Source organism: Lepidochelys olivacea, assembly GCF_965140295.1.
Source record: "Lepidochelys olivacea isolate rLepOli2 genome assembly, chromosome: 5".
NCBI lineage: Eukaryota > Metazoa > Chordata > Testudines > Cheloniidae > Lepidochelys > Lepidochelys olivacea.
The window spans coordinates 5,052,850-5,075,750 of record NC_140415.1 but is presented as its reverse complement, the minus strand read 5'-3'; the positions used below and the strand labels follow the sequence as shown (position 1 = coordinate 5,075,750).

The 22,901-nt window shown below is 49.3% G+C and overlaps 1 protein-coding gene across 9 annotated transcripts in view; it reads right to left on the bottom strand.

Annotated features, from left to right (window-relative positions):
* Window positions 1-1,672: 1,672 nt before the first annotated feature.
* LOC311520620 (myogenesis-regulating glycosidase-like) overlaps window positions 1,673-22,901 on the bottom strand; it is a 36,827-nt gene continuing 15,598 nt past the window's right edge. For 4 of the 9 annotated variants that reach the window (XM_084628197.1, XM_084628200.1, XM_084628199.1 and 1 more), the window contains one exon: window positions 1,673-8,108. In XM_084628197.1, coding sequence (XP_084484323.1) covers window positions 5,892-7,928 — 2,037 coding nt within the window. In that variant the 5' untranslated portion in view covers window positions 7,929-8,108 and the 3' untranslated portion in view covers window positions 1,673-5,891. Of the gene's footprint in view, window positions 8,109-10,378; window positions 12,669-13,323; window positions 15,075-15,242; window positions 15,352-21,782; window positions 21,804-21,840; window positions 21,981-22,901 lie in introns of those variants that run through there. The other 5 variants (XM_084628196.1, XM_084628195.1, XM_084628198.1 and 2 more) reach the window with 4 other exon arrangements.

The window sequence follows — 22,901 nt, the reverse complement described above, 5'->3', positions numbered from 1 at the left end:
CCCTGTAACAACCTCAGCGATTCCCATTCTTCTACAACCTTTGCAGCCTTCAAATATTCACTGACAATGATCATCCCCTCTGGGCCCAGCCTCGCAGGTCTCACTCACAGGAGTGCTCCGACTGAAGTCAATGGACGATGTAGGGGAACAAGAGCTGCTGAATCAAGGCTTTAATCACCATCTCTGAGCCAAGATATATGTATTCAGCCCTTCCAACCTTTCCTCACAAGTCATTTCATTCAGCCACCTCTGTCTTTCGCTTTGCTATGCCCAAATTCCTTTCAGGTACAGTTAATGAGGTGCCATAACAGAAGAGATGGCTGGGGCTATGGAGTAGGGCACTGGATTGGGATTTGGGAGATCTGGATTTTGTTATCAGCTCTGCTACTGTCCTATTGGGTGACCACCGGCAAGACACTATGCCTCTCTGTGCCCACCCTTTGCCTGCCTCATCATTCAGCATGTCAGCTCTTTGGGGAAGGGACCATTTCTCACTATCTACATTTGTACAGCACAATACCCCCCCACCTGGGGGCCCTATGTGCTATTGTAATACAGTAACTCCTGACTTAAAGTCATCCTGGTTATTAGCATTGTTTCGTTGCTGATCAATTAGGGAACATGCTCATTTAAAGTTGCACAGTGCTCCCTTATAACGTTGTTTGGCAGCCACCTGGTTTGTCCACGGCTTGCAGAAAGAGCAGCCCGTTGGAGCCAGCTGGTGGGGGCTTGGAACCAGGGTGGGCCAGCATCCCCCCCATCAGCTCCCCAAAGTTCCCTGTGCGGCAGCCACCCAGAAGGCTATTAATTGCCGGGCAGTTCAGCTGTCCATGGGGGGTGGGGGGGTGGGGAGAGACACAACGGGGCTCAGGACGGAGAGAGCTTGCTGATAGCAGCTGCTGTCTCAACTTCCTGATCTACTTAAAAAGGCAGTGTACTTAGAGTGCGGTCAGCGTACTTAAAGGGGCAATGCGCATCTCTCTGCCTTGTAGAGCGTGAGGCTACATTAACAACGAGTTGACCCTTGGGGGCTCAGCCGAGTGCTAGTTCATCATTCAGCTGCAAGGCATTCCCTGGGAAATATCCCCCCCTCTGACTTCACCACCTCAACCAAGCTTCACAGTCATCATTGCTGTGTACAGTATTAAATTGTTTCAAACTTATACTGTATATATATATATATAGTCTTTTGTCTGGTGAAAAAAATTTTCCTGGAACTTAATCCCTCCTATTTACATTAATTCTTATGGGGAAATTGGATTCGCTGAACATCATTTTGCTTAAAGTCGCATTTTTCAGGAACATAACTATAATGTTAAGCGAGGAGTTACTGTCCAAAGAGAAGGTCTAGCTATACCAGATCCAGATAGAGTAGGACTTACTCCCAGCTCTGTACCATATACACAGCCCCAAATTACACCCCTCTATTCTGCAGCCACCTCATCCTTCAAACCCATCTGTAATTTACCACCCACTCTCAGCCCTGCATCTCTTTCAGCTCCATTGCTTTCCAAGCTCATGCTTCCCATTGAAGAGCTCCAGTCTGGAGCCTGCATGGGGGTTTGTGTAACACAGACAGCGGGCTGCAGCTTTACCCTTTCCAATATAATGGCAGTTGGTCTTGGTGTACGGTGCCACTCACACTGAAGGAAGGAGGCAAAGCAAAGGGGTTGAAAGTGTCTTTTATTCAAAATGAATAGTTTGAAACATGATACATCAGTGATCATGTGACCCTCCCCCTCCAAAAAAATTAATATTAAACAAAATGCAAACATTCCCCTCTGGTTTTGGTTAGTGGGAGTGATGTCCATTTGGAAAAAGGCAGGGCCAAGTTTCATACACACAGAAATAAGAGAAGTCAGGAGAGAAACGCTATTTGCAGTAAAGGAGCTCTGCCCAGGTTCTTAAATGAAAGTTTAATCATCCTCATCTACTCTTCACGTAGATAGCAGTTTTGAAATTTGACAGCCAGCGTTGCAGCAGAAACATGTACTGGGGCTGGATTGGTGGCATAAGTGAATTGTGTTGTTTTGCCCCAGATGTATGCCATGTTTTTTCCCCAGCACTCAGCTGTAAGTGAAACGTGTCATGTTAAAATAGAAAATGCACCTTGCACTGTAAATAAGCAAGTGGTCAGGGCCCCAAGTGATTTTCTGGACTGTTATTGTGAATCAGAGAAAGAGCCTTTCTTCTCACTTGACCAAAAATATGGCCCTCACACGAGTAAGGTACTTCAGCCTGGGCCTAGCTTTAAGCCAATAAATAGTCCCATTAAAGACAAGTGCATGCTTTGATACCTTGCTAAATCCTGGGCATGGTGCATTCTCTGGGCTACATTCTGTTCTCACTTTCACCAGTGTTGAATAACTCCAGCGGCAGCTGGGCTATTCCCTAGTCACACAATGGAACTGGGAGCAAAACTGCCTCTCTTCTTTCCCTTCGCTCTGTTGATCTTCCAAAAGAAAATGGCACAGGGAACTTCCCCTTATCCTGTGGGAGAAGGATCATCTATAGGCCAGCCTTAAAGGTACATCTTTCCTTGTCTGCAGAGCTCATGAAGGAACAAAACCCTCCAACAAACCAAACAGATCTATGTTTTACAACGGACTATTTATACATCAAGCCCTGATCCCTGAGAAATTAGATGGGGGTGTAGGGTAGGGTGGGAAGGAAAACAAGCCTGATTCTTTGAGGTTTTTACATTTTAAAAAGAGCAATTAAAAAGGCCTTGTGACTCAGATTTAATTTTATAGAACATCAAGTGTGAAAGTAACTTACAACCTACATTCATCACTGCTGATGCAATTGTTCCCACAAAGTTGTTGCAGACGGACCTAGGTAGTTAAAATTCCCTTTATCCTCCCAAAGCTATTTCAGTTAACAGGAGAGTTGCGTTGTTTCTTCAGTAATTAAGAGAGTTAGAAAACTGGTTAAAATGAACATTAGAATCTGACTTGCAAAGGCATGTGCAGATTTATAGCATTGTGCAAAACCAATACAGTAGTGCAGGATTAAAATAAAATAATAATACAAACATAATCTGAGCCACCCCTGCATCAGGCCCAACTGCAGCTCAGCCACTCCCAGAGGTAGGGCTAGACAGACATTTGGGTGGCAAATCTGAACCAGTCCACCCAACTCCATCTCAACAGGTATTTCCTTGACCCTGGGTTTTGTGCAGTTACCCACCTTACAAGCCTAGAACAATCTATGTCACTTCATCCCTTTTAGTGATACAGTTCGTAGAATTCAAGCTACGGGACATTCCAGTGTGGAACCCTTGCATTCGGAAAGGATCCGAATCAATCCATTCCCAGTCCCTCCTAGTTCAGAGCTGGGATTTGTGCAGCTGAAGTCTTCAGGCTCACACTGAAAGCACAGCCAGGCACGTCCTCCCCCTTTAGGATTCCCTCCCCCACCCATACCCCAGATTTTCTGCACTGGAGACAGCTGTTTTGTAGGGACACTGTCATGCCTATCACTCCTCTTGGATAAAGGGAGGGTTGGGTCATTTCACCAGTCAATATAGCCAAACCCCATGCTAGCAGGAGATGCCAAGGGATTAATGGTGCAAGGCTGCTCTGGTCAATTTGTACACAGAGACCTTATGCCCTGTACTCAGAATCTCTGATCTTATCCAGATGCTGCAACAAAGCTGCCCTCCGAAGAATCCTTCCCCAAAACTATGCATATGTCTAACCAAAGGAAACCCCCCCACAAGAGTTGAAAATGAGGCACAGTTAGGAGTCCTCCAAGCCTTGACGTATTTTCAATGCTTAAATCAGTTTGTTACATTTCAAGTCGCACCATAGGAGTGGGTCTAACCTGGGGCATCCAAACTATGCAAGAGCAAGTTGCTAATGTAGCCTTTGGGATGAGCTCAGGCCGAGTACCTACATTGCACATTTAAGCTTAAACCACTTGAATTAGAGATCAAGCACACAGCATTCGCTTGCACCTGCATCTTCCTTGATAGGAGATTAGAACAAGGTGGCTGCTGGAATTCACCAACAGCAACTCAGCTCTTGCCTTGCAGTCCCAGGGCCAAATCCTGCTAAGGATGAACTCAGGAGCCATAACTGCCATTGACTTCAATGGTGCAAGATCAAGCCCATAGGACAACAGTGGCTGCTATCTCAGCCAACCCCAAGCACTGACCTGGGGACTTCCAGAGCTAACACCACAAGTCTCTACAGCTTGAGACAGAGAGCTAGGCTTCATAAGAGGGGCAGCGGTAGACTCACATCCTCTGTGGCTCAGGTACAGAGGACAAAGGGTAACACTCATGCACAGGTCGGTTAGAATTGCATTTTACCTTCGGGCCAAAACTTCAGATTTCCTACTTCGAGAGTGACATGGGGCCAAGTTTTCCAAAGTGCTCAGCACTCAATGGCTTCCACTGAGCCACTTCGTTTCGGTGCCTACATGGGAGCTAGTGAGCGTTGGGCTTTTTAAAAATAGCAACAAACAGAAAAACTGACCCAAGAAACTTTAGACAAAATGGAGACTGTTAGAAGAGACTGTCCATGCAATATGAGCTTAATCGGACTCGGAATACCACAACCTTTCTTTGGAAACAATGGAGAAGCCCGATCAGCACAGCCCTGTTCAGTGCAAACGTCGTCGTTTTTCACATGGATATGTAGGTCGGCAGCAAAAGCGGTGGATCTGTTTGTGCGCGGCGGGCAGGCACCTGCAGCCTCAGGGGAGTGTCACATGCACCTTTTGAGAGGTTATTTTGCTTCTGGCCATTCCTCTGACAAATAACCAAGCTGCAAGCACATTTTAAAAGGGGAAAGAGAAGTATCGGCAGGATAGGTGTGTAACAAAGAAATCCATTTTACTCCCTTGAAAGAAAACACACCGTGTGAATGTTGTTGCTCTATGGGGAACAGGGTTAACAGCAGAGACGGTGCTCTAGGAGGAGATCCTTCCAGTAGATATTAGCAACGGGCTAGGATGCAATAATGCAGCCTGCCCGGTGAAGTAACATACAGTTAAAATACTTGCAGGTAAATCGAGTAGCCTGGCCCGCCGGGTACTCGAGAGAGTAGGGAGGTTGGGCATTTGAGTCCAGACCAATGCTGGACTAAGGAATAAAATATATAGTTCGATTTATCCTCTTAAAAAAGTCATTTTTCAATAATATTTGCCACATTATAAAATGTAAGGCTAGTTGTGCTATAGTAACCCATTGCTTCCCATGTTCGAATCATTCCCTGTTCTCTTCCAACATTGCTTTCACCCCTGGGATCAGAGCTGTCCTCCCTTTGTTCAGCTGCAGGCCATCTTGGCAACTTGCAACAACTCCAGGACTGCATTTCATTCGCATTAAAACTGAGCCGACTGCAGCTGCACTTGCGATTGGGGAGAGGCGTGGCCCAGGAACTACGGGCCCCAGCATGCACTGCTTCCTGTTGAAGCATGCAGCCTTTCATTGAGCTCAAGATGGAGCACTGCACTATGGGATTTGGATTCATAGGCTGCACCTAGAAGAGGGGGGCCTATGGCAAACATTGTAGGCCTCCCAGGGGCCACGTTTCTAAAGGAGAAATAAAATAATTAAAAAATACCAAAACAAATACATGCTGCACAGCTAAAAACCCAGGGGTGCGTTGACCTCTTGAACTCAGAGATTTGAAAAGGCCTCGGCTTCCTGCATGCATCTTGTGATGCTATGATTCCTTCTGCATTTATATATACACCACAGCCCAAACTGGAGCGCGTCTCATTGACAAAATAGAGGAGATTTAAAAAACAAAGTCCTGTTAATTTCCCATTCCCCTACAGCACCCCCCCAAAGAAACGCACTGTGCATTTAGAATTATTTGTTTTAAGATCCTAAAGTAAGGCATGGTTATCACAAAGATTAGAGTGGACGGAGGAGTCTGTTAAGATACCCAGAGGAAATAAGCAACTTCGTCCAAGTCAACGGGATAGTCTGTTAACAGGACTGGGGTCTTCTGAAACAGCTCCCCTTTGTAACTGCGCCATTTGCCGGCCGGGAGGTACACATCTCGCTCTTGCTTGCCCAGCTCCAGGACAGGGGCCACCATGAGGGTGTCCCCAATGAGGAACTGGGAGTCGATCTTGTGAGCGAATTCATCCCTGGGAGAAATCCACCAGATGGGCCGTATGATGGGGTCTCCCGTGTCGGTGACCTCCCCAGCTAGCTCCAACAGGAGAGGGGCAACCAGGGACTCATGCAGCTCTGTGAACTTCTGTGCAATCTCAATCACTGCCTTGTCGTAGAGCCAGGGGGGTATGGAAAACTGCATGGAGGGCATGAAGGCCGACAGCTCCAGCCAGCGGATGTACAGCTCCTGATCTGGGATTTCAACAGCACCTTCCGTCTTGTTGGGGAAAAAATTACCACCGATCATGTCAGCTGAAATGAAAGGATACCCCAGCATGCTAATGGTGAGCACTGTAGGGATCAAGGACTTGAGGCCAAGCTCATATCCCCAAACCGAGTCGCGGTCGATGATGCGGAAGAAGCACGAGATGTTTTGGGACTGGTAGCCGACCCTGACTTCGGCGAGCTCGTAGAACGGAATGGCCATTTCCGTGTACCGTCTGGACCAGATGCTGGGATCCGACAAGGGCCTGAAGGTGCTGAACTGCTTTGGAAGGTAGCTTACCTCACCAGCGTCAAATTTAAAGGACGCTATGCCGTACTTTGACCGCAGTTGTTTCAGGTGGCTCTGAAACCACTCCCTGGCTGTGGGATTGGTAAAATCCAAAATGGCCCCTATGCCGTTCCACCACTTCACCATCGCGGGGAGTTTCCCTGTCGGCTCCTTGATAAAGAGCTGCTGCTCTATCCCCACTCCAAAATTGGAGGAATTGTAGTTTATAAAGGGATGCGTCCACAGGGTAACTTTAAATCCCTCTTCTTTCAGCGTTTTGAACATTTCTGTCACATTAGGGAACTTTACCGGATCAAAGTCAAAATCGCCATACGTCTGGGTGTACATGTCATCAATTTCAATATGGCTGCAATTAAACCGGAACTTTTTAATCTTTTCTGCAAAATCTAGAAGTTTATCCTGGTCAATATGATTTTTGTAGAGAGCCCATGTAGACCAGATGGGGTACCGGAAGGCGTTTTCTGATGGGATCTTCGAAGGCTTGTTGAAGTACCTGCGCACCATGTATTTGTGAATGGAGGTCACATCCGAGCCCACGCAGACACGGTAGCTTAGCTCCGGGAAAGGCTGCTGCCCAAGGGGCGGTTTGTAGGGAGAATCCTTATACCTGGCCTGAAAGAAGAGCGACCGTTCACTGGCGTTAAACCCCAGGTGGAAGGGCACCGAGTCGTTGATCTTTATAGCCACCGCTTTCGAGGACAGCCAGTACCTTTCCAAGATGCCTCCAAAGCTGCCCCTGAAGGAATACACGTCGCTCGTCACAAAGGGCATGGGCTCCTGGTACCCTGGGAGTCTGATTGGCCAGTGCTGGACGCTCATTTCACAGCCCCCGTACCAGTGAGCGTCCTCCCAAAACATGGTGTGCTCGACCACCGTGTCTACCACAAACTCCTCCCATCGGACGCGGTAGCACATCACTGTGTCCTTGGGCTTGACTGTCTGAATGAAGAAATTCAGCTTCCCTCTGTCTGATCTGGTGCAGCTTAAAATCTCCCCTTCTTTCGAGCAGGACTCCAGATCGAGGGTGCCCGACTGAAAGGCCAGTCTGAAGACCACCTCCCCATTGTGGTTTTTGATGATGAACCCATCCTTCCTCAGGTCCATCAATTCCGTCTTTAGCCGCTCCGCCTTCCTGAGAGACGCCGTGTAGTAGCACCAAGCCACCACCGCTGCAATGAACAAGATGAGCCCGACAATTATTGCACCGATCATTGGCTTCAGCTCCTTGGACGGCTTCGGCTTCACCAGGTTGAAGTTTTCCGGCAGAAATGTGTACATGATGCTATTCTTTCTGAAGTGCTCGCTCCTAAACAACAAGACGGCTGATTTTAACAAAGCCGAAAACGCTTAGTTATTTCTGGTAGAGTTCTTGTCAGGCTCTCAAAAAAAGGAAAGGAACAGTGGTGTATGCAGCTGTGATTTCTTCTCCAGATCCCTTCAACCCCTGAACAGTGGTGTCTGAAACAGAAGGGGGAAAAATACATATAAGCATCCTCTAAGTCAGGGGAGGGCAAACTTTTTGGCCCATGGGCCACATCAGGGTTGCAAAACTGTATGGAGGGCCAGGTAGGGAAGGCTGTGCCTACCCAAACAGCCTGGCCCCTGCCCCCTATCCACCCCCACCAACTTACCGACCCCGACTGCCCCCCTCAGAACCCCTGACCCATCCAATCCCCTTTCTCTTTGTCCCCTGACTGCTCCCTCCTGGGACCCCCCCACCCCTAACCACCCCTCCTGGGACCCCACCCCCATCCAACCCCCCCCGCTCCCTGTCCCCTGACTGCCGCGCCCCCTATCCACACCCCCGCCTCCTGACAGGCCGTCCAGGACTTCCATGCCTAACCACACCCCTGCTGCTCCCTGTCCCCTGACCGCCCTGACCCATATCCACACCGCTGCCCCTGACAGGGCCCCTGGGACACCCACGCCTATCCAACCCCACCCCATTCCCCATCCCATGACTGCTCCCCGCATCCAACTGCTCCCTGCCCCCTTACCATGCCAGAGCCGGCCACACTGCCCGGCAGGAGTGGTGGGCCAGAGCACTGGGGCGCGGCGCACTGAGGCTGCGGGGGAGGGGGGACAGCAGGGGAGGGGCCAGGGGCTAGCCTCCCCGGCCGGGAGCTCAGGAGCTGGGCAGGATGGTCCCGCGGGCCGGATGTGGCCCGTGGGCCATAGTTTGCCCACCTCTGATCTAAGTCAAAACATATTACAGCAGAATGTAGAGATCAAGCAATAATGGGGCCCGTTTGCACCAGGCACCATACAAATGGAGTAGGAGGCAGTCCCTGTCCTGAAGAGCTAACAATCTAAAACAGACAAGGGAGACAGGGTGGCGAAGGAGGAGAACCATCCAAGCAGAGTCAACAACGTGATGGAAGCAAATGGCATGTTAATGATACGGGGAGAGAGAGAGAGAGAGAGTGTGTTTAGTTAGGAGGGGGATCAGCTAAGTGGAAAGCAAAGCGCATGGAGAGGGGACACTGAAGGAAAAGGGGGACAGGGCTGGGGAGAAGAGGGTAAGAGGGTAGATGTGGAGTGAAGTAGAGGTGAAAAGACTCTGTGGAAGGCAGAAAGGATGAGCATACAGCCAAATCAGCACAGGGCAGAGGAAGTCCCGTCAAAACTTTAGAAAATGTGCTGGATGTCCCAAGGTCCCTGCTTTGGCTGCTTCTGCTCCTACTGGCTAAAGCGGTGGTCCCCAAACAGTGGGGGTGCAGAGGAACGTTTATGGGGGGGGTATGGTGGGGCCTGGGCCAGCCCCCATCGGTGGCAGGGAGGGAGCACCACCAGCCCTGCTCCGACCCCAGCTCCTGGTTATGGCTCTGCTCCTGGCCCTGTCCCCAGCCCTGACCCCAGGCCCAGACCTGGCTGCGGCTCCGCACCGGCTGTGGCCCTGGCTGCCGGCTTGGCCTCAGCTTCCTTCCAGCTGCGGCCCCAGCTCCACACCCGCTCCCAGCCCTGACCCCAGCTGCGGCCAGCCCAGGTCTCAACCTTTGGCTCTCGGCCTGGCTGCGACTCCAGCCCCAGCCTTGGCCCTCGGCCCTGACCCTGCTCCCAGCCACGGCCACGGCCCCGACCCTGCTCCCAGCCACGGCCACGGCCCCAGCCCCACGTGTGGCCACACTTCCCAGTCCTGGGGGGCGTGAGGTAAAAAGTTTGGGAACACTGCCAAAGGCAAATGCAGTTTTCATGTCAAACTGACTCACCACATTTCCATTCGGTTTAGCAGACCAAAACAATCTTTCGATTCGGGACTGTCAAAACATTTACCAAAAACATTACCAACGTTTCTTTTTACCAAAAATTGTCAAAACATTACCAAATATTTTTGATTCAGAACTTTCCATTGAAATACCAATTTCTTTCATTCAATGATTCCATCTAGTTTGGGATTAAAACAAATGTTGAAACACCAGAATTTCCTGTAAAACAAAAATTCTGATTTTTGTTTAGCGGTAGCCAGACTGCATGTGTGTTGAAGGGAAGACGTTAATCAGAGAAACACGGCACTAGGCCTTTCTAGTTTTAAAGGTCTGGATTAAGGCATTAGCTTGCCTAAAACTAGAGGCCAAACTGAAAAGCTTACACACCTTTATTGGGCAGTGCTAATTAACAGCCATAGAAGAGTAGCCAGGTGATGATCTCCAAGCAACCAAACTTAATTTTATCTATGTCTAAGGGCATGCCTACACTTGCAGATGTCGAGCGCTTTGAGTTAAACCCACCTTCAGAGAGCGCAGTAGGAAAAGCGCTGCAGTCTGTCCACACTGACAGCTGCAAGCACACTGGCGTGTCCACATTTGCGGCGGTGCATTATGGGCAGGTATCCCACAGAGCACCTCTTCCCATTGTGGCACTGTGGCTTGTGGGAAGGGGGCAGGGGGTGCAAGGCATTCTGGGTCCTGTCCCAACGCCCTGTGATGCATCAGTTCGCATCCCAGCAATCCCTCTGCTTCCGTTCACAATTGGCGCCATCTTTCAACATTTTTTGTACCGTGCACTCTGTCTTCCCTTTCGGTCTGCAGGAATGGGGCCCCAACTGCTGAGGAGTATGCTGACGAGTCTCGCCAGCACGTCATGTTTGGCAGTTGAGTTATTCCTTAAGATCCAAAGTGACAGTGAGGACTCAGACGATGATATCGACGTGAGTAACGCACAGGACACGAGATTGCTTGTGGCATTCACGGACATGCTCCCACCGTGAATTGGCACTTTTGGGCTCGGGAAACAAGCACTGAGTGGTGGGATCACATCGTCATGCAAGTCTGGGATGACGAGCAGTGGCTGCAGAACTTTCGGATGAGAAAAGCCACTTTCATGGGACTGTGAGGAGCTCGCCCCCCACCCTGCGGCACAAGGACACGAGATTGCAAGCTGCCCTGCCGGTGGAGAAGCAGGTGGCTATTGCAATCTGGAAGCTGGCAACTCCAGACAGCTACCGATCAGTCGCTCACCAGTTTGGAGTGGGGAAGTCAACCGTTGGAATCATGTTGATGCAACTTTGCAGGGCCATTAATCACATCCTGCTCAGAAGAACCGTGACTCCAGGTAACGTGCATGACATTGTGGATGGCTTTGCACCAATGGGTTTCCCTAACTGCGGAGGGGCGATAGATGGGACGCATATTCCAATTCTGGCACCAGCCCACCTAGCCTCCAAGTACGTTAATCGGAAGGGGTATTTCTCGATGGTTCTCCAGGCGCTTGTGGATCACCGTGGGCATTTCATGGACATTAACACAGGCTGGCCTGGAAAGGTGCCTGACGCATGCATCTTTCGGAACACTGGCCTGTTCAGGAAGCTGCAAGCCGGGACTTTTTTCCCCAGACCAGAAGATCACCGTAGGAGAAGTCGAAATGCCCATTGTGATCCTGGGAGACCCCGCTTACCCTTTAATGCCGTGGCTCATGAAACCCTACACAGGGAGCCTTGACAGCAGCAAGGAGCAGTTCAACAACAGGCTGAGCCGGTGCAGAATGACTGTGGAGTATGCTTTTGGTTGTTTAAAGGGCTGCTGGTGCTCTCTGTATGGGAAGCTGGACCTGGCTGATAACAGCATCTCCGCGATTATATCCATGTGCTGTACCCTCCATAACATTTGTGAAGAGAAGGGTGAAAGATTCACTCAGGCATGGAAATCGGAGATTCAACACCTGGAGGCTGAATTTGAACAGCCAGAGAGCAGAGCTATTAGAGGGGCCCAGCGTGGGGCTGCAAGGATTAGGGGTGCCTTGAGGGAGCAATTTGAGGCTGAAAGCCACCAGTAATGTCTGGCGCCCTGCACGAGAGTGAAGTGCAGTGGTTCCAATGTTAGTAGAAATCTGTGTTTGCTACGCTGACTTGCAGTGCCTGTTGCTTTCCTGGGCTAAGGTATCTTTTACATTATGCAATAATAAAGAAGTTTTCAAAGCAAAAAAATCCATTTAATGAAAAGAAACAACTGCTTGGGAAACAGGAAAGGGCAAGGGGGTGGGGTGGGGAACGGTACAATCACAGATTTGCGTATGGAGTGCTGTGCAATGAGTGCTGAACTTCAGAAGGGCTATACTGCCTGGTGATGGGGGTTGAGTGCAGTGGATAAGGGTTGTAGTTTTCAGGGCTGGGTGGTGAAGCTACAGGTGTTGGAGGCAGCTGGTGGCGATAAGAACCCGGATGTTGGGGAAAGTGGGTTGGAGGTGACATGGGGGCACAAGGGAAAGAGTTTTGGGACAAGGGCTGCAGGGGCGGGCGGGTGAGGCAGTGCTCTGCCTGCATGGCGACGAGCGCCTGGATCGAGTCCGCTTGGCGCTCCATGATGCTTAGCAGCCGCTCCGTGCTTTGGTGCCAGCGATCCGTATTCTACTGGCGGACCCTCCTTTCACTCTCCCGCCACTCCTGCTCTTTTTGAATTTCATTACTTGAATGCTGCATGACTTCACGCAGCGTGTCCTCTTTGCTTCTGCGTGGCCTCTTCCTGATTCTTTGCAGCCTCTCAGCTGGTGAGGACATGGACGACTGAAACCTCAAGGTTTCATCTGTAAAGGCAAAATGCAACACTTAGCAGAGGCAGCATTGTTCCATCCAGACAGAGCAATGATTCCCCCGTACTTAAGGGCAAGCACAATCTACACAGTAGCATAATTTGCCCGTCCCAAAGCAAGCGCACATAACCCATGGGAGCCCCAAAATGGTGAGTAAGCACAGGGTCAAGGGGGACTGATTCTTTCATGGTTGGGGTTCTATGCCTTGGGGAGAGCCAACAGCGGCAGGGGGCCCCTAAACTGAACACTGCCCCCACATTTTCCACAGGAGTTCATCCTGGAAGATATCTCACTGCTGAGGGTGACCTGGGAAGCAAGGGAGGGTCTTGTACTGCACTGCGGCTTCTGCCCTGGCCCATATGCAGCTTGCCTGTGTGCAGCAATGGTCCCCCCGCCCCTCACAGCACAGTGGTGCGGACAAGTTAGCCTTACTGGGGCAAGGACCACAGTGGTTCTCCCAAGAAACCTGCACAAGCGCATTGCCCGAGTTCTCACTGAGACCTTTGAAGAGATCACTGAGGCTGAAAATTGCGATGTGAGAGAGCACATCAACGCCCTATTCCGCATCTAGGCATGCATGCAGCCCTAACTCTCCTCACCCCAAGAGCCCGCACCAAATAACTTCCTTCCCAAAATAAAAACCGCTTACTGGGAACCTCCTCTGATGTTTGTCCTTCCCCAAACACTGGCCGCCGTGACTGGCCACCTTCCTCCTAGCTTGAGGACAGCTCCTGGCTGCATGCATCTAGGGATGCCGGGGTGTATTCCTCCTCCGGAGCACCCTCGCTCCCACTTTGCTCCTCCTCCTGCCTTGTTGAACTGGGCTCTGAAGTGTCCATGGTGGTACTCGGAGTGGAGGTGGGTTCGGCCCCAAGTATCGCGTCCAGCTCTTTGTAGAAACGGCAGGTCGCAGGGGCAGCACTGGAGCGGCTGTTTGCCTCATGGGCTTTGCGGTACACATTCCGCAGCTCCTTCATTTTAATCCTGCACTGCTGTGCGTCCCGATCATGGCCCCTTTCCATCATGTCCCTTGATATCTGCCCGAAGGTATTGCAATTCCTACGGCTGGAGCGCAGCTGGGACTGGACAGCTTCCTCCCCCCAAACACTAATGGGGTCCAGCACCTTGCCATTGCTCCATACTGGGGATCGCCTGGCACGTGGAGGCATGGTCACCTGGAAAGATTCGCTGAGAACACTCCACGCCTGGTTGAGCAAACAAGAAAGGGATTTTCAAAATTCCCAGAGAATTTAAAGGGCTGGTCTGACGGTTGGTCACCTGAAGGCAGGGCAGTAGAGTTCAAAGTGATGACCGGAGTGGCTAGAACAGGCATTGTGGGACACTTCTGGAGTCCAATCAGAGCGCATTAACAGACCAGGGCGTCCACACTGGTGCCGCGGCGCTCCAGCGGGGGCGCACAAAACATTATTCCACTCGCCGAGGTGGAGACCAGCAGCGCTCTAGCCACGGAGTCAGAGCGCTCTTCGTGCCTTGCCAGCGTGGACGCGTCGTGAGTTAGAGCGCCCTGGGCTGCTTTAATGCGCTGTAACTCGCAAGTGTAGCCAAGCCCTAAGTCTTCGCCACACAGTTAACTCAAGTTGTCTTCACTCAATTAACAACGGTAGCATGAGAACAGCCTCACTTGGAAAACCACTCAAACTGCACAGAGTGGCTGGACTGTCAGCTAACAAACAGTGCTAACTGAAGCATTAGCCGATTCCCTCTCACCCACCTCTTGCATTCTCTCTAATGCAGCTTGAGTTCTTTGGGGCGCAGACTGCTGTCCATCACATATCTGTACAATACGTAGCACTCTGGAGCCCTGCTCCTTGATTAAGATTCCTAGGTACAGTACTGCCTTAATATGAATGGTTTAGAGTAAAGGGTTCTGTTTCCCAGCCAAGGGGCAACCCGGTCTGATCTGTTGCTTTTATTTTTAGCTGCTTTGTGAGTTGCATTTTTATTATGCCAATTGCACAAGTCTGAGCCTTTATATTGGCTTTTTAGCCACCAGAAGGTCCATTTGAACTGGGATTGTGGTCCTCAAATCCTACTGACACCTTGTCAGTCTAATATCCCATCGCTCACAGCTGCTGCATGGCATGCTGCACGGGCCAGTGTCTCATTAAAGCAAAGAGAGAGATGCCAGATCTTCTGCAACAAACACTGCTGCCTATTAGAAAGATTTCTAATGGGACTTAACTGGAGGATATAGATTTGCTGCTCTCATGTTTGAGGCTGATGAGGTGGTTACGTTGCCCACACACAAAGAGCAAATGCAGATTCTTGGGCTGATTTTCTTTTTAAGATTAAGAGGAAATTGCTTTTTTCCTTGTTTCAAAGCACTTGCTCATGGAAATAATGGGAGCCCCTCTGTTACACGCTGCATGCCTTCAACGCCTACGGAGGGAGAGCAATGGTTACAAGCCCCTAGTGAGAATACTGCAATGGAAAGCAAAAATTCTGCATGCACTACAAGGATATGCATAAAAGCTGTAGCAGGAAGCCAGGGAGGATGTCGCAAGATTCTAGGCAGAAGCTCTAGAAGTGAAACAGAGGAAGGCTAACCTTGTGGCTAACACTGTGTCCCCCATTGTATGCAGTGTTGTAGCCATGTTGGTCCCAGGACGTTAGAGAGACGAGGTGGGTGAGGTCATAGCTTTTATTGGACCAACTTCTGTTGGAGAGAGAGACAAGCTGTCGAGCTACACAGAGCTCTTCCTCTGGGAAAGGGTCTGGAAAAGGCACTCAGTGTCACAGCCACATACAAGGTTGAACAGGTAGTTTAGCAGAAGCACATATTCTACGGGATCATTCAAGGTGAAGTGCCCAGTTAATACCCCTGTAGCCATAGGACAAAAAGGGGGATACAGATTTCATGAGTGAGCACTTTTTATTGGCGGTTAGCTAATCCCCATCCTCTGAACTGTAACCCTTATCATAGAATATCAGGGTTGGAAGGGACCTCAGGAGGTCATCTAGTCCAACCCCCTGCTCAAAGCAGGACCAATCCCCAACTAAATCATCCCAGCCAGGGCTTTGTCAAGCCTGACCTTAAAAACTTCCAAGGAAGGAGATTCCACCACCTCCCTACGTAACGCATTCCAGTGTTTCACCACCCTCCTAATGAAAAAGTTTTTCCTAATATCCAACCTAAACCTCCCCCACTGCAACTTGAGACCATTACTCCTCGTTCTGTCATCTGCTACCACTGAGAACAGTCTAGATCCATCCTCTTTGGAACCCCCTTTCAGGTAGTTGAAAGCAGCTATCAAATCCCCCCCCATTCTTCTCTTCCGCAGACTAAACAATCCCAGTTCCCTCAGCCTCTCCTCATAAGTCATGTGCTCCAGTCCCCTAATCATTTTTGTTGCCCTCCGCTGGACGCTTTCCAATTTTTCCACATCCTTCTTGTAGTCTGGGGCCCAAAAGTGGACACAGTACTCCAGATGAGGCCTCACCAATGTCGAATAGAGGGGAACGATCACGTCCCTCGATCTGCTGGCAGTGCCCCTACGTATACATCCCAAAATGCCATTGGCCTTCTTGGTAACAAGGGCACACTGCTGACTCATATCCAGCTTCTCGTCCACTGTAACCCCTAGGTCCTTTTCTGCAGAACTGCTGCCTAGCCATTTGGTCCCTAGTCTGTAGCGGTGCATGGGATTCTTCCGTCCGAAGTGCAGGGCTCTGCACTTGTCCTTGTTGAACCTCATCAGATTTCTTTTGGCCCAATCCTCTGATTTGTCTAGGTCCCTCTGTATCCTATCCCTCCCCTCCAGCGTATCTACCACTCCTCCCAGTTTAGTGTCATCTGCAAACTTGCTGAGGGTTACAGAAGTTGGTTCAATAAAATGTATTACCTCACCCACCTTGTCTCTCCTCTGTGCTCCTTATTCTAACAAAGCTCCTTGTTCAGAGATAGAAGAAAGCAAAGCTGCGTGTGATTCCTCTGCATTATAGCTAAGGCTACGATTTAGTCACAGGTATTTTTAGTAAAAGTCACGGACAGGTCACAGTCAATAACCAAAAAGTCAGGGCCAGTGATCTGTCCATGAGTTTTATGAAAAATACTCCTAACTAACTCTTACCTACTGATGGTGGTGGGGCGGTGCTCCCGCAGATGCTGCTGCTGCTCCTGGAGGTGGGGGGTGGCCAGGGGTCTTGCCTCTGCGGCTGCTCCTGGAGGACTGCCGCTGCTGCCCCGGGTGGGGGTGGCCTGGGGCACTGCTGCTGCTCCTGGACCGCTGCTCCGGGGCAGCGCCCAGGACCAGTTGCCTGGGGCAGTCCTGGGGTCAGCTGCACTAGCCACTGCAGCTGCAGAAATCACGGAGGTCCTGGAAAGTCACGGAATCTGTGACCTCCGTGAAAGATTCGAAGCCTTAATTATAGCCTGACGTACCCCATAAGGGCTACAGTTAAAAGGATGGAGGATTAGCCCCATGGAGCCAACAGTAGAATAAACTTCTAGGAGAAGATCAGGTGAATTCAGGGTCTGACCATCTCTAGGAAACTCTGCAAAATCTTCCTCTTCGAAACAGTTTTACCACCACTGAATGACACCTGCAACACTGATCCCTGCCCCGTCTAGTCAATAAACCCTATTCAACAACAAAAACACCCTGAAACAAAACAACAAAAATTTTAAACAAACAAAACCATTACCCTCAAAATGGGGAGACGTACCAGAACCTCCATGAAATCCACTGCTGTGAAATGTGCACTTTTATCAATTTTGATATCACACCAAATGATACTTGCATTTTATATTACCGTGCATAGATTAAAGAATGGGAGGAAGCGATACTTTGGGAAGGAGATGGGGGTAGAGTTATCAGGGGGTGACCAAGCCACGACTGCTTTTTATAATCAGTTTAATAGATCAGGTTTTCACTTCTTCAGGAAACTTCAGAACTCCCCTCCCCCCAAATTTTCTGGTATCAACGGAAAACCAGAAACCCACACTTTTTGTAAGCTCCCCCCCCCGCAGAAGCAACATAATTTTTAACCAACAAACAAGTGTTCAGTTTCCGATTTTTACATCAAAATACAGAATTTCAGTTTTGCTTAAACAAATAAAATGACCAGTTCTACTGGATAATAAAGACCCATGATTTTAATGTCTCACTTTCCATGCTGCTACCTAGGCATTGAGTTCCCTCATTAATTAAAATACCAGAAATCTTTGCTTTTGTTCAAGGCCTTGCTAAAAATCTTCCCTCTTTTCAACCATTATTCCCTTACTAATCACCTCAGCCTCTGCTCACAACATCCATGCCTTTGCTGTAACACTTGTTGAAAAACCAAAGTTTTCTGTCTTAAAACTAGAACCAACAGGACTTATTGGGAAACATGAATATCTAACTCCATGAACTCTTATCTCAGACTTCACCTGCATTCCATCTCTGTCTGTTGGTGCTCTGACTTTGCAAGCACATTTTAAACTCTCTAGCATTGAATTCAGAGGACTACGTGTGTGTGCAAATTTCTGCCTGCCTGCAGGATTAGGGACTTGGACAGAATTCTTATCAGCGCTTAGTAAACAGTACTCCTGTAAAGCACCCTGCATGCCCTTGAGCCTATATGAACAACAGCACGCATGCAGCTAACTTGTGATGCTAAAAGCCACTTTGTAATCCTTGGCACCAACACTCCAGCAGGAAGAAATAGCAAGTTTCCTCCTGGGGGAATTCTGTGTCAAAAAAATTAAATATTTTAAAATTCTGCTGCGCAACTGGGGCTGTCGGGTTCGGGCTGCCATGTGTGGGGCTGACAGCTCAAGCCTGGCCATGCATGGGACTGACAGTGGGAGATCACAAATTCTGCAGGGGAAAAAATTTTGTGGGGAACATAAATTCTGCACTGCGCAAAGATGCAGAATTCCCCCAAGAGTACAAGTTGCCATGCCTCAAATGGCGAAGATGCCTAAAGAAGATAGGGGTCTGCTTTAGCAGTTCTGACCATTACCTGTTATTTTCCAGTCCTAATTCCAGCAATGGCCAATGTTTGCCACTTCAGAGGGAGCAGAGAAATACCCATGTTACTCTCCTAAGAACCCATCCTACAATGACCAGGACCCACTAGGAGTGGGGCCCTGTCAGGGTTCCTTCCCCACTCTGAACTCTAGGGTACAGATGTGGGGACCCGCATGAAAGACCCCCTAAGCTTATTCTTACCAGCTTAGGTTAAAAACTTCCTCAAGGTACAAACTTTGCCTTGGCCTTGAACAGTATGCTGCCACCACCAAGCATGTTAAACGAAGAACAGGGAAAGAGCCCACTTGGAGACGTCTTTCCCCAAAATATCCCCCCCGCCCCCCAAGCCCTACACCCCCTTTCCTGGGGAGGCTTGAGAATAATATCCTAACCAATTGGTTACAAAATCATCAAAGACCCAAACCCCTGGATCTTGGAACAATGGAAAAATCAGTCAGGTTCTTAAAAGAAGGATTTTATTAAAAAAAAGAAAGGTAAAAATCACCTCTGTAAAATCAGGTTGGAAAATACTTTACAGGGTATCCAGATTCAAAACACAGAGGATCCCCCTCTGGGCAAAACCTTAAAGTTACAGAAAACAGGATAAACCTTCCTCTTAACACAGGGAAAATTCACATAAAACAAAAGATAAACTAATCCGCCTTGCCTGGCTTACTTACCTTTACTGGTTGCAATATTGGAGACTTGGATTAGGATGGGTTGGAGAAGACTGATTTCTGTCTGGCCTCTCTCAGTCCCAAGAGAGAACAAACACGTAAACAAAGAGCACAAACAAAAGCCTCCCCCCACCCAAGATTTGAAAGTATCTTGTTCCCTTATTGGTCCTTTGGGTCAGGTGCCAGCCAGGTTAGCTGAGCTTCTTAACCCTTTACAGGTAACAGGATGTTGCCTCTGGCCAGGAGGGATTTTATAGCACTGTATACAGAAAGGTGGTTACCCTTCCCTTTATTTATGACAGGCCCTAATCAGGTGTGCAACGCTGTAGCGAACGGGATCCCATCCTGACTTCCTGCAGAATAAGCAATTCAGGGGTTAAACTGCAGAGACTGAAGTGCAACCACCTGATGATACAAAGCCACTTTCCACTTACCATCATCCTTGAGCCCGGGAATGAGGGAACCCAGGGCTCTGTGGCATTTGGCTGCTGTACAGCTCACTTAATTAAACCTATTGCCCATGTGGGCTAATCACCCCTTAATTCCACAACAATCTCATTATTTAAAGTAACTGAAAGGCTAGAAAGCTAAAGGCCTCTGACTGAGGGGTGAAGAGATTTGTCCAGTCCAGACTTCACAGGTGTTTTTCTCTTCATTCAGTCTTCGAATAGCAGTCGTGTCCTTTCACTTTCTCTCAAACCTCAGGTTCCCTCCAGTTCCTGACTCACTCAGTTTCTCTCTTGCTGCATCTTAGCTCTCAGTCACTGCTGACTCACAGAATCTCTGTGCAGTGGTGTTCTTATTGTTTTCCAGGAGCTGGCAGTGCCCATGTGACTGCACTGCTAATGTTACAGGGAGATGGGATCATAGCCCATAAGGAGGGGGAAATGGGACATACACAGAATGAAAGGGCAGCGTGGGAAGGAGCATAGCATAGTGGACAGAACCAGGCTAGGCAGGTTGAACTGCCTACCTGGGTGACCGTGGATAAGTCGTTTAAGCTCCCCTGGGCCTCAGTTTCCCTTCTGAAAACAGAGCTAAAATTTCCCTACCTCACATAATCCATTAATAATTATGAGGGGCTTAGACAACTGCAGGGAGGAGAGCCATGGAAATAGATAAAATCTATTGTGACACTGTCTCCTGCAGCCTTTGCATTTTTAAAATCTTTTGAGCCTCTCCAAACTCTATAAACACAAATTCAGCCTCAGACAGGCCACTGACCTGGTCTCTAGTGCCCAAGGGTTTAACTTCAGTTCAATGCAGGTGTGCTCCAGGAAAGGCTAAAACTCTTCACTTGGGAGGGCTGGGATCAGCCCAGGAGTACAGAACTAGTTAGAACTCCAGGCTCAGTAGTTCTTTATTCACTCCTTCATGTCTTGTTGGAAATGCTATTTCCTTAAGGGCTGACCGTGGCTGTGTTCTGTTTTCTCAGTTAAGTCATCTGACCACTTTGCAGTCTCTACCTCCCTGGAAAATGGATATGTTTGGGTTCATCCTGTTTTAGAGATGGGGAAACTGAGGCATGGGAAGGGGAAATGACTTGTCCAAAGTCACACAGCAGGTCAATGGCAGAGCAGGAAATAAAACCCAGGGGTCTGAGCTCACAAGCACTTGTGCTAGCCATTAGGCAATACTTCTCCCCTCAAACACATGAGGACCAAATTGATGAAGTGCAACTCTCCTCTGGCTGGCTGTGAAGGAGCTAATAATGAAAGCCAGAACTGATGATGACTGAAGGAATTCTTCATTGCCTATCTAGACGGGACGCCACAGACCAGAGCACGGGTGAGCGGTGAAAATCCACATAGATGCACTCAATCCAAGTTATCACAAGCACGACATTGCTGGGATGAAATTTTGTCCCCATTAAAGTTAAGGTCAAAACTCCCGCTGATTCCAATGGGGCCAGGATTTCACCCCTGGAACTTGCAGCCTACTTATTCAACTGAGCTGGGGCTCACCCTGGAAGCAAAACAATGGGGTCAGGCTGGAGCCTCTTGACTCAAAATAGGAGAGCTCTGAGCATCTGTGTTGGAGGCAGAACTCCCTGTAGGCTTCGGAGCTAAGGAAAAACAGGTGGAACACTACCCAGTAGACTCACAAGAACCCATAGGGCAAAACCCTGCTGAATTTCAAAAGCCTGCGGTAAACAGCAAAGATGTTAGAGCTGTTGTATTCATTTAGACAGAATAAGTGGTAACATATCCCAGAGACTGTGCAACATTAGACAGTGTTAAACAAAGTTTGGGGTTTGTTACACGGAGATCTCTGCCTGTTTAGCACCATGGCAAACACTCCAGGAAACATCCTTTTACTAAAAATAAGGAAAAGAAGGACAAACAATGAAAGCCTTTGAAATGTAAGGCATTAAATGAGGCTTTCACTTTAACAACTTCCCTTCCCTTTAGTTGTAGAGAGTTTTTTAGAAGGGAGGGGGAAAAAAAACCAATCACCTTGTTTGACAGACTCTCAGATGTATCAGAGATTGTCATAACTTGTCCTTGTTGGGGAAAAAGAGAAGTTAGTTGAGATGGGCTGGTGTCACGGTTGTTACAGGTTGATCCCATTTCAATCCAGGTGGTGTTGATGAAGCCAGTAGAGGTGGTGATGATGTCTGGGTCCCTCTCTCTGGCTTGGTCTGGTCAGGGAATCTCTCAGGATTAGGACAAAGACAGTGGGGAGACAGTCAGGGTGGCAGCCATGATGGTGAAACTTGCTAATTTTAATCCTCTAAAGTCTCTTTCTTTAAGGACCCACAAAAAGAGCGATGGGTGGAATAGCCCATCCCCTCATTATTTTGTCCACCCGTTAGGCCTAGTTTCCAACACACCAATTTGGGTTAAGTTCTGGTTCCACTTTTCTTGTTTACAAGGCATGATATTAACACAGTTCTTGAGGTATCAGGCAACCTTTTGGTTTGGACTCATTCAGTCTGTCTCCTGTCTGTACCTTTTCCCTTCATCCCGCCCCTTCTCTGCCCCCTCCTCCAAGGCTCCCCACCCGCTGCTTGCTCCTCTCCACTCCCTTCTGGAACAGGGGGGTCGCCACGGGGCCATGGCCCCATCACTTTTTCCTGCCTTTAGCAAACGACAGGGGGAGGTGGGTAAGACAGAGAGGAGCAAGTGGAGGGTAGGGGGAGGTCTTGGGGGAAGAGGCGGAGTGGTGGTGGGAAGAGACGGAGAGGGGGCGGGGTCTCAGGGGAAGGGGTGGAGCAAAGCACAGGCAAGGCCATGGTCCGGGCACTGGTGGGCCCCCCTTCGCCTTCTATGGAGCTTCACTTCCGGTACTCTGAAGGCAGCGGTGGTCCGGGGTGCCTCTGGAGGGGAGCCCGCCACATCCACAGCCTTTCCCCCCTGCATGGCTGGACTTTTGGGGAGAGAGGCTTAGCCTTCCCTGGCCTCTTCAACGCGCCGCCCATGAGGGGCGGGTTAGTAGAGAATCAGTGCAAGGGAGAGGTTGTTGAGGAAAACAGTAATAGAAACAGTTCTGTAGGCTAGCTTGCAGCGGGCGAAGGTGTTTTGTCCTGCACACTAATTCTTTACCTCTCCAGAAATCATTCCAATCACTATTTA